Consider the following 12,410-nt stretch of genomic DNA (forward strand, 5'->3'; position numbering starts at 1 on the left):
ACTTCAGACAATGTGGTATATCCAGGTGCAGCAGGCTCCCCCATTCTATCAAAGACCACTGCTGATCACACCTTTATGAACCAATCTATACATGTGTCGGACAAGGACGATTTCACTTATTTTAATGATTGCAAATACTATTTTCTACTTAAAGGGCAGGCAGAAATGACTACCCACTCTGGGGCCAGTGTAATAAAGTGCGCCCAACCTAGCGCACAGGTTAACAAGTGGTTGGAGATGCATTTTAGACTCGCGTCTATAATCCCCGATGCAGTAAGGGGATCAGCGCCTCCAAAACGCACATCCAAACAAAGGCGTAGCTAATAGGGCTCATCACATGTAAATGCCATGAAGATGAGACTATTAACTATTACTTTGCGATGCAAAAAAATCACTAGCCCCCTAAGACGCATGTTTTAACTTATCAGATTTTACCTCTGCCCCAGAGCCGTGGATCAAGGGGTGTACTTAAAAACAAAAAATACTGCTTTTCTGTGGTTCCTCCTACCTAGTATCATCGCAATACAAGTAGGAGGAACCACAGAAAGCAGCACCATGCAAAAATAAAAAGGCTTGATGGAAAAAAAAAAATTCTGGGTATTCAATAAACATGCACAATATACACGCTCCAGGCCATGTATATTGTGCCAGTAAATTTGCTGCCGCAAAATAAAACAGATGCTCATAAATTGAGCCTGGGCACCCAATGCCAAGGACGCACTAGGAAGACACAATTTATCCCTAGCGCATCCGTTTTAGCATGGAAGCTCATTTACATATTGCATCGGGCACCCAAGAGACGTATGTGACGTTAAAAAAACGCGCCCAGTTTGGATGCACGTTTTTTTACGTGCACTTTATTGCATCAGCCTCAGAGGAGGAGGGCTGCATGTTTTGAAGGAATCTTGCTTTAGCTTTTCCCGCTGAAAATGCACCTGGTACACACACTGCAAACTGAAATCGGCTTGCGTGCTTTTCCTCTCCCCTGGCCCAACTGAACCCTTTTCCCCACACATAAATGTATGTGTCCTGTGAAACATGCAATTCTCAACTTGCATTTCTTACACAGGTAAATCTTATGTACAAAACTTGGAAAATTGCCCTCAAAATATTGTGTTCATATTTCAGCCATGAAAAATAGCTATAGCAACATTTACTTTCATTAAAATAACATGTACATCGCAAGACAAACATGCAAACTAGAGATGTGCATTCGTTTTTAATGAATTAGACAATTTCAACAACATTGTCTAATTCGTCATGGTTCAGGGCACCGAAAAACAAATGGAATTTTTCCAAATTTTCGGAAAAATTCATAGTTTGTGTTAGTGTGCACTAACACAAAAATCAGGACCCATGAAAAAAAAATCCGAACCGCTGGAAAAACGAAATTTCCTGCGGGGGCCACGAAAACAAAGCCCGAATCGATAAAACAAAATAAAGCACATCTCTAATGCAAACTATATATGTGTTTTGTGCAACACTGATACAGAACTGATACAAAGGCTTTAGAGATTCACATTAAAAATAGGCAACAGCTGGCGCAATGTAACTGAACAAAGTTCAAGCCAGAAACACAGCAATGGTTAAAATAGATATCTGAAGGAAACAATGTTTGGCCCAAACCAAGCAGCAAATGTTCAGGAGTGGTGACAAGATACAAATTGCTATTAAATCCAGCAATAACCTCAGGGGTGCATGGGACTCATTTATTTAAAATATTTTCTATACCATCGTTTAGTAATACACCATCACGACGGTTTACAGAGAGGCACGTAAATTTATATTTGGTTAAACATTTACTACCAAAGTGCCAAAACAATTATCGGTAACCTGTATGCTCAATACTGAAAACTCACCACCAAGAGTGAGCACAAGCAGAAAGCAGCACCACACAACACTCAACCGACAAAATCATTAACTAGTCCTTTTACATATTTTATTTGTTTTCAACTAACACACATTGATGCTTTTCCTAAAGAAACAGAGATGTGCCCTTCTGAATATGTAGCAGGAAGCAGCTGAGTGCTTTTGAAGAAATAAGCCAATATTGTCCTTTGCTTGTTTCAAAATCAAATGGAATTGTCCATCTGTTTAAAGCAAAATTCTGGTTATTCCATTAGTTTATATATTCAGCAGAACTCCAGTTAAACCAGGGAGATGAAGTAGGTAATGTTTGTTAGAATGCACTTAACATTTAGCTAGTGCTTAATGCTTCTGGAAGGACGTTCTGACAGACGTACATCTATCCATCACGCCTAAATGTAGTAGCTCAGACTTTTCTGTGCACAAAATCACATACTGTCTTCCGCAGTGCCAATCTCGCTTTTCACTTCTTTTGAAGAAATTTCATTTTATTACCTATAAAAAGGAAAATGTATTATTGACTATGGTGCCCTGAAAATTTCAACACCATAAGTGTTTGGGTTTTATTTTGTTGGGGTTTTTTTTATCCCCAGAGATGAGCCAACAAATACAATTATAAATCATGATTCCAAAGCATTAAGGAGGAAGTTGACAGCTTCCTAAGAATATGTGAGTAAAAATTAATAGGGGCCAATTTAGTTGATTTTTTATAAGGAAATATCCTTTTATTGATCTCAAGATGACTGTGTGCCTATTTTCCCTACAGAATACTTATAAAAAAGATCATCCTTTGTGATAGAGAAGAATGAAGTATTTCCCTGTCTACTAACAATCTTGTATCACGTGCACCTGCATAGAAACAGAGGATTATCAGCATAACATCCAGTTTTTCCATTTGTGCCTACCTACGGGGCTGTCCAAGACTTACTCAATCTGTAATTTTGTTCCCCCTGCCACTTATGATTCCTCAATATCTATCCTGTGCATGTTTGAATTGCACCACTGTAAACCCCAGTGAAAGTCTGTTAGATCTCCTAGGCCTTGTATTTTTTTTTTAAAGAAATACTTACCCAGTCCCCTCAGGAATTTGTTCACCCCACTGGGCTCAGATTCGGGAATGCTTTCCAAATACTCGCAAGCACGCAGTTCAAACAGACCTATTTAAGAAAACGTGCATGTGTGATCAAGAGTGGTGGACAATAAGAGACATCTCTAAAATTTTTCTTATAAACCATGAGAGATCACAAAGGATTCTACTCCTCTCATGGATGGGCAAGTTCCAAACTGCGCACAGAGCTGCAAAGTAAGTAGTGGTGGTTGTACAAATTTTCAAAGAAAAACTACCCATGGTGTTTCTCTTTGAGAGTTAGCAAGCATAAAGTGTTCATGTTAAAGCAACCACATGCTTTGCACCTGCTATTGTGAGGTGGGGAAAGAGGAAAGCAAAAAATAGCACGTGTCCTTTTGAAAATTTAATGTATGTGCGTTGTCTTCCAACACACCCATAGGAATTCCTCCTTAACGTGGCTAAATGTACTCGCGCTACATAACCACATGTATTTTTAGCAAGTTGAGGACGACAATTTTTAGTCTGGTCAATTTATCTGGATAAATGCTTTTGAAAATTGCCTTCATAAAATTTTATACAAATGACAGAATTAAAACACTAACTACTGACAGATCTATGTCTTGATCCCCACAGTTTTGATAAATCTCTTACTTTACGCGTGCAGATGCTTTCAGAAGTAATAATTTTTCAAATTTGAGGATCGGAATAGTTTCTAGAGACTTCATTCACAACAAGTGACCACTGTACATGACGAAAGTAGTAAGGTTTTGCCTTTTTTTTTTTTTTTAATTAAGCATCAATCTACATATTTGCAGGGCAGAGTTGGAAATGTTGTCTTACTGAGCAATAAACTACAGGAAGATGTAAAGACAAACATTTCTCTTTAAATGAATGCCAAGACATTTGAAAGCTTGTATCAAGAGGTTTGAGGGAAAGAAGGGTAATGTCAGTCTCCCTTTGAAAATCATTGGTGTCAGAAAATTTTCATGAGGAACAGGACAGAAAACAATTTGGGCCAAAAAAGAGGGAACAGGTTTTGTAGAATAAAGATTTGATTTTTAATCTCCTGCGCGCGGGGAAAACGGTTATGCATGTGGCTGGGCCTTGCGCATTTTAGAAAGCAGAATTGCTTACCTGTAACAGGTGTTCTCACAGGACAGCAGGATGTTAGTCCTCACATATGGGTGACATCATCAGGATGGAGCCCAATCACGAAACACTTTTGTCAAAGTTTCTAGAACTTTGACTGGCACCTACTGGGCATGCCCAGCACGGCACTGACCCTGCATTCAGCAGGGGTCCCCCTTCAGTCTCGTCGTATAGTAAAAGTACGTGCGAAAAATTAAATAAGAAAACGTAAACGAACCCAACTCTGCGGGGTGGCGGGTGGGTTTCATGAGGACTAACATCCTGCTGTCCTGTGAGAACACCTGTTAAAGGTAAGCAACTCTGCTTTCTCACAGGACAAGCAGGATGGTAGTCCTCACATATGGGTGAGTACCGAGCTGAGGATGTCCGAGCAAAGCACCAAATGCACCCAAAGACGTGCAACAGGCCAACAACAGGGGTGGAAATTTAGTTAGTAGGGCATCCTGAACCCTGGAGGGGGTCGGTGGAAGGATGTTGGGAAATTAAATTGAAAACAGGTTACGCAGAATAGACTGGCCAAAGATGGAATCCTGTCTGCCAGTCTTATCTAAGCAATAATAGGCTGCGAAAGTATGGAGAGAACTCCAGGTAGCAGCCTTACAAATATCACCAAGCGGCACTGAACGGAGGTGCGCTACTGATGTCGCCATGGCCCTGACCGAGTGAGCTTTTACATGGTCTTGTAGCGGAATGCCTGCTTGCTGGTATCAAAAAGAGATGCATTCTGCCAACCAGGAGGAGAGGGTCTGCTTTCCCACAGGATTTCCCAATTTGATGGTATCAAAAGAAACAAACAATTGAGTGGATTTCCTGTGGGCCGACGTGTGGTCCAGATAGAAAGCTAGAGCACGTTTGCAGTCCAAAGAATGCAGAGCCTGTTTGGGTTCGAATGGGGCCTGGGAAAAAAGGTAGGTAGGATAATAGATTGGTTAATATGAAATTACGACACTATCTTCGGCAAAAATTTAGGGTGAGTGTGGAGCACTACCCTGTCATGCAGAATTTTAGTGTAAGGTGGGTAGGTAACTAATGCCTGTAATTCACTAACTCTGCGAGCAGACGTGATCTCAAGAAGAAAAAGTACTTTCCAGGTGAGATAGCGGAGATCACAGGAGTGGAGAGGCTCAAACAGATTTCATGAGCCGGCCCAAAACCACATTAAGGTCCCAAGTAGGGGCAGGAGGGCGCAGCGGAGATTTTAAATGGAGCAAGCCTCATGAAACGTGATACTAAGGGTTGCGTTGAAATGGAGACAATTCCTATACCCTTATGGTACGTAGACACTGCACTAACATGGACTCTGATAGAGGAAGTTTTTAGGCCTAACTCTGACAGGTGACAGAGATAGTCCAGGAACCTCACAGTGGAACAAGTGAAAGGGTCTAAGGACATGGAAGTGCACCAGACCATAAACCTCTTCCATTTAGAGCAATAAGACCTTCTCGTTGAAGGCTTTCGTGAAGCCACCAGGACTCGGGATACCGACTCTGAAAGGTTAAAAGGTTGGAGTATTAACCTTTCAACATCCAGGCCGTCAGAGACAGAGCTTGGAGGTTGGGGTGTCAAAGATACCCTTTGTTCTGAGTGATTAGAAGGGGATCCTTCCCCAGAGGAATATGTCAGCATACCTGGTGTGGCCAGTGGGGAGCTATCAGAATAATTAATCCCCTTGTCCTGCCAGAGCTTCACGAGAGTCTTTGAAATGAGAGGAAGTGGAGGGTACACATAAAGGAGACCACTGGCCCAGAAGAGAGCGAAGGCATCTCCTGGTTGCGAGTGGTGACTGCGAATGAGAGAACAGAAGTTGTCTACTTTGTGGTTGTAGACCGACGCAAAGAGGTCTATGCGAGGGTAACCCCAGCATTGGAATATCGTGTCTGCTATCGTGGGGTTGAGAGACCACTCATGCGGATGGAAAGTGCAACTCGGCCTGTCCGCCAAAAGATTGTCCACTCTCGGCAAGTAGGTTGCTTTGAGGTACATCGAGCGGGAAAGGGCCCATGCCCATATCTGTGCAGCTTCCTGACACAAGAGGTAGGAGCCTGTTCCCCCTTGTTTGTTGATGTACCACATTGCAACCTGATTGTCGGTTTGAATCAGGATGGCTTTGTCTGATAGGCAATCCTGAAAGGCCTTGAGGGCATATCTGATCGCCCGTAGCTCCAGTAAATTTATCTGGTGTTTGGCTTCCTCTGTAGACCAGGTTCCCTGAGTCTGCAGGTCGCCTACATGTGTGCTCCACCCGAGGTTGGATGCGTCTGTTGTTAAGGTAATTTGAGGATCTGGAGCCTGAAATGGAAGGCCTTGAATGAGATTGGAGTGGTGCATCCACCAAGCTAGTGACAGACGGAGCTGTTTGGTAACCTGGATAATGCTGGACATTGGCTGACAAGCTTGAATCCACTGCATTACTCTCATGGCGAGGCGAGCCATCGGAGTGACATGCACCGAGGACACCATGTGACCCAGCAGTATGAGGAAGTGACGAGCAGTTGAAGATACTAGAGTCTGTAGTTGATGCGCCAGAGATGTTATGGTGAAAGCTCGATCCTGGGGAGGAAGGCTTTCGCCTGTAGAGTGTTTAGGTCGGCCCCTATAAAGGATAGGGTTTGAGATGGAACTATCTTGGATTTGGGATAGTTTATTTATTTATTTAGTGATTTTTTTTATATACCGCGGCACGTTAATAACATCATCTCGGTTTACAATAAACAATAAATAGCAACAAGCTTTACAGACAATATGAAATAAGGTGAACATATCATATATCATAACATATCATATATCAATTTAGTTGTTTAGAAGCCCTAAAGAAATCAGAGTGTTGATAGTGAGACGCAGGGAGATTAGTGCGCCCTGCTGAGTCGGAGCCCTTATCAACCAATCGTCGAGATAAGGGTAGACATGCACACCCTGGTTCCTAAGGAAGGCTGCGATCACCACCAGGCACTTGGTGAATACTTGTGGAGTGGACGCCAGGCCGAATGGTAGTACACGGTACTGGAAATGACGGGGGCCAACCAGGAATCGCAGATACTTGCAATGAGATGGAGTAATTGAGATGTGTGTGAAACCATCTTGGAGATCTAGAGAGCATAGCCCATCTCCTCTTTGTAGAAGAGGAAGTAGAGAGCCCAAGGTTACCATTTTTAATTTTTCTCTCTGCAAAAATTTGTTTAGGGCGCAGAGGTCCAGTATCAGGTGTACGCCACTTAGAAAATACCGGGAATAAAACCCTTGCCCCCTGCTGGGAGAGGGGCACTGGTTCTATTGCTCAGGATTTGAGGAGGGATGAGACCTCCTGTTCGAGCAAGGGAGAGTGGTCGGATGACCCCCACGTCAACCGAGGTGGAGAGTCCGCTGGAACAGTCAGGAAATTTAGGTGGTAACCCTGAGTGACTACTGCCAGTACCCACTGGTCTGTGGTGACTGTATGCCAAGCGCTGTTGAAGTGGCAGAGCCGACTGCCAACCGGAATGGAAGGAAGAGGAGGTTGGCTTACACTCTCTAGGAAGGAGTCAAAACCCTGACGCTGGGACCAGGCCTAGGTATCGACGACATCGGAGGCACAGACGGCATCGATGGAGGAAACTATGGCATAGATGGAGGCACTGAAGGGACTGGTGACATCGATGGACGAGTCGGTGGTAAAATCCCAGACAGTGGAATGGGTAACGATGTTTCCTCATCATCCGATGATAATGGAATCGGTGTGGAAGGTAGGCAGGGCACTGATCAACGCATCTAGTCTACCCAGTAGCGGTGCGAGTGCTACGGGAATCGGATCGGTGACCGGCTTGGGGACTGGTACCGGCATCGATGGAGGTTGGAAGCCCTGAAGTGCTTTACCGATGGCCTCTTGGATCATCCGATCCAATTCCTCGCGGAAGACTGGGGCATGGAACCCCGGCACCGGAGTAGGAGGCAGCACTGGCATAGCTGGAGGTGAAGGTGGAATCGCGATCCCGGCACCACTGAAGGTGAGGAACACCTTGGTGACCCAGTCACAGAAGAGGATGGGGCCTTTTCTGGACGGGGCTTCTTTGTCGGTGGCTCAGTCGATGCCGAGGACATGCCTGGATTGACGGACTGAGCCTTCCGATGCCGGTGTCAACGCTTTTCACAATGTTTTCCTCGGTCCTTTTCTTGAGGAGGCAAGGAGGCAATCGACACCTTTGGAATCGTCGATGCTGGTCGAACAGCAGTAGTGTCCTGGTGCTGGCGAGAAGTCGATGGCACTGGCTCAGACGACGTCGAAGCTATCGATGGAGTCGGGGTTTTTAACTGAAAGAGTCCATTTTCTCTAACCGAGCCTTACGGCCCTTCGGTATCATTTGGGCACATTTGGTGCAAGTTAGGACATTGTGGCCGGACCCCAAACACATAACACAGACCCCATGCGGGTCAGTGATGGACATTGTTTTAGTATAGTCGGGGCACCGATGAAAACCAGACACCATGACTCTGACAAAAATGTAGCCATGGTGCGGTTGCTGGCCAGTAGACTCCGAAGGGATAACTTGACGGGAATCGACCGCAACAAGGGTAAAACCTTACCTTTCAACCGCAGAGTATGGATATCGATAGGGGGACCCATATGGGGTAGAAACTTTTGAAAGAAGTTCCGTGAGGAAAATTCCTGTCAGGAATCTCCAGAGCTCCTTAACCCACGTGGCTACTGCTGCGTGTAAAAAAGAAGACTGAAGGGGGACCCCTGCCGGATGCAGGGTCAGTGCATTGCTGGGCATGCCCAGTAGGTGCCAGTCAAATTTCTAGAAACTTTGACAAAAGTGTTCCATGATTGGGCTCCATCCTGATGATGTCACCCATATGAGGACTACCATCTACTTGTCCTGTGAGAAGAGGCCCAGCTGTGCGATAACCCCCATTCCCCACACAAGAGCCAGATCTCTTTCAAGGGGCGGGCTAGGGGGCGGGGCAGGGTGGAGCTGGAGGCTGCTGATACAGCGGCTATTTGCCGCTGTGCCAGGGGATCACGCGCCGGCAGCCTGGCAGTGTGCGCAAGTTACGCCAGCTCAGGAGCTGGCGTAAGTTCAAAAACAAAATAACAAAAAGATAGGGTCTTCAAAGCGGTGGTGGAAAAGGGAGGGGAGGGTAGGTAGGGGGGTAGGAAAGTTCCCTCTTAGTCACACCTTAATTGGAGTGGACTGGGAGGGAACTGGGGGAGGCACAATCTCGTCGCTGAGCGTAAACTGGGCAAATCTACCCTCCCTGTAAGCGCCGGCCTGGGCAAATCTACCCTCCCTGTACACACCGGCGCACGTATTTTTAAAAAAATTACCCATAAGTCTGTAACCATTGTTGTTGTTTCATAATGCTTTGGATGTAATTTTTAGGTTCAATATACAAATTATAATGATTTTTGCACTTTAATTTTCTTTTTAAATCTCTCCCCATTTGTGGTCAAAATTAGTGGCAATAACCTGTTACAATTCTTTTCCTTATTGCTGAATTTTCTTTTTTCCCTTATATAATTGCCATGTGTTTCTTGTGATCAGGATTTATCTGACTTATATATCTAAGAAATTAATAAAGAATATAATTTTCAAAAGTAATCTTGAGGGCCATGTGGAAATGTATGTAGTCAGACTAAAGGACATGTCTTAAGGTCTTATCAAAATGGAGGAGTAGCCTAGTACAGGGCTTCTCAAACTGTGGGTCACTCAACGTTCAGATGGGGTCACAAGTGCCTGAAATGGCAGCACTCTTTAGGCGCTAGTAGTAGTGGAAGGCAGTGTGGGGGCCTATGAGTCAGCATGCTCTCACAGGCCCTGCAGTGGCACTACCCTTGCTTAAGTTTCTGTAATGGGAAGCGCTGAACAAGGAGGGATGTGAAAAGGGGGTTGGGCAGGACTGGGGAGGTGAGAAGCATTTTTCATTTCATTTATTGCAATTTTATATTCTGCCTATAAAAGCATGTTATCCAGAGGGTGCAAGAGGGGCTCCACTAGAGGTTAAGAGAAGAGGTCCTCTGGAGGGGGTGATGGTCGAGTGAGGGAAGGGTAGGGAATCACACCCCTGCTAATTTGTTTCAATCGTCCTTTGGGGTCATGTAAATTTTCTAGTACTATAATAGGGTCGCATTGGCTAAATGTTTGGGAAACTCTAATACAGTTGCTAAAGCAGCAGGCTGAGAACTAAGGAAGCAAGGTTTCAAATCCCACTGATCTTCCTTTTGACCTTGGGCAATTTGTTTTATAGGATAAGACATCAAATCTTGTCCTTATTTTTAACTAAAATGACTGTTTCTGCAAATGCAGGAGAGTTGACTACCCTGTATTAGTGTATAATTTTGAATAAAACTTTGTCCTTTATGAGAGAAAAATATTGCCATATAGATATGATTTGTTTATAATGATTGTATGCAGAATTAAGAACAGTTCTTGCTTCATGGCCTCCACCTTTTTCTCCCTAGTATTACAGAAAGTACAACTTAGATTATGTTCAAGGTAAGCACGTACCCATGGTTTCACTCTCCCTTCTTTCCCCTCTTCACTTCCTTTGCTAGAAGAGGCACATCTTATGGCCTATACATTGCTCTCCCTTTCTGTAAGCTTCAAGGTCATGAAACAGATAGATACTGAACACTTACTTAAAATCATAAGACTGCTACTTGCTTGAAGCTAGCTAGCATTCTAAGAGCTACTTTATTGCAGCACAAGTTGTTTTGGCAAAAAGCTGAGCGCTGAAGCACCTGGCAGCTGTCCAGGATAGAATGTGTTAGGAGTGGTGAATAAAGACCAGAAATCCACCATCATAGAAAACATATGCAGTAAGTTTTTCTTATCAGTAGCTTGGCAACATTTCAGGAAAGTTAAACAAAGAGATTCCTTCTGAGCATGTGTAGTAAAAAAGGGCTACACAAAGAAATCCAAACAGCCTATGTCCTATTCCAAAAAGACACATATTCAGATTTCCTGCTGAGAGCTGACAGCACAACAAATCTCACACTGATAAAAGGATCTCCAGTACTGATGTGTCTCCAATCAAGGGTGACCGCTCTCATTAGGCTTTTGTATATAATTATAAGCTATTAGTTGGGGAAATTGCTTTTGTTTTTGTGCTGATATACTGTATACTGTTTTGTTATTTGGCTCAGGTATTCTCATAAGCATCTGCTGTGTACATATATTATACACAAAATTATCCTTTCATTGTTTCACAAAAGACATAGTGAGTGTTATTATTCTCCTAGTTTGTTTGCGTAATACAGTCTACAAAGCAAATACCACATACCATAGCATAACCCACTATATGCTCTCAACCCTATTAATTAAAGAGACCTTACCTTTCACACCACTTTTACGGAGTTCCCGATCTTGAATGAATCCTGCAAACATCTGTGTTTCCATGAACATATCCAAAAACTGCCTGATACTGCGAGAGGTATGTGATTTACGAAATGGCTCTCGCTGGAAAATCCGCTCTCCTTTCTCATTGACATACATGTGCAGGGAGTAATGTCCCACAATCTCCACAAACAATCTGACAAATGCTTCAGAGACCAGAGAACTGAGCGAAACATCCTCTATAAAGAGAAACAACATGAGTTAAACCCCTTCTTCAGATCATATGTATGTGGGTCTGAAAGCTCATGTACATCATTTTTGGATAATACATACTCTGATCATAAAAGGTAGCAAATCCGCTTTGAATGAAGGAAGTATGCAGAATAGAAGAATTTATAAGTAAATAAATAAATTCAAAATAGTTTGCTTTATTATAAAATTCTTGATTCAATAATGCTGTGATATGCGCTGTTTGTGTAGCTTGTGAAATGTGAGTACTATGTGTGGCATCTTCTAGATTCAAGTCTTCCTTGTTCAGAACATCTCACATGCAGAGAATGCACTTTTTTTTTTTAAACTGTCTTCAGCTTTGTTTGCTTCTATATTAGTGTCTGTGCTTATATGTATGTGACTAATTTTTATACAGTCACCTTCTGTAAAGTGTTGTTCATGCGTTAAAATGTCATTTCGATGTTCCAAAATCTGTACAAGTGCAGCTTGGAGTTTGTGAGGTAAAATGTCATCTTCATCAGATATCTGAAAAAGGAAAAAGTATATTAGCATCTTTGTGGTATTTCAGAGCAGTGCTGGCAAATAGAATAATGGTAGTAGTATAGGGAAATCGTACACTGACCCTGGATTCCATGTAAAATAGCTGGTGGAATAAATTAGAATAAAAAAAATATTGAGGTCATTTTCAAATGGATTTATGCAATTAAAACTGGGTTTTACACATGTAAATGGGTTTTGAAAATTGCTATGACATATGCCATGTGTAAGTGCACTTTAAGATGGTA

General features: G+C 43.1%; 1 protein-coding gene across 1 annotated transcript in view; it reads right to left on the reverse strand.

Annotated features, from left to right (window-relative positions):
• Positions 1–1,349: 1,349 nt before the first annotated feature.
• The window catches only part of DENND2C (DENN domain containing 2C), a 132,428-nt gene continuing 121,367 nt past the window's right edge, over positions 1,350–12,410 (reverse strand). The window contains 4 exon segments of the mRNA XM_029573427.1: positions 1,350–2,361; positions 2,937–3,023; positions 11,394–11,633; positions 12,045–12,150. Coding sequence (XP_029429287.1) covers positions 2,330–2,361; positions 2,937–3,023; positions 11,394–11,633; positions 12,045–12,150 — 465 coding nt within the window. The 3' untranslated portion in view covers positions 1,350–2,329.

The sequence above is a fragment of the Rhinatrema bivittatum genome, chromosome 12 (assembly GCF_901001135.1).
Source record: "Rhinatrema bivittatum chromosome 12, aRhiBiv1.1, whole genome shotgun sequence".
NCBI classification, from domain to species: Eukaryota; Metazoa; Chordata; class Amphibia; order Gymnophiona; family Rhinatrematidae; genus Rhinatrema; species Rhinatrema bivittatum.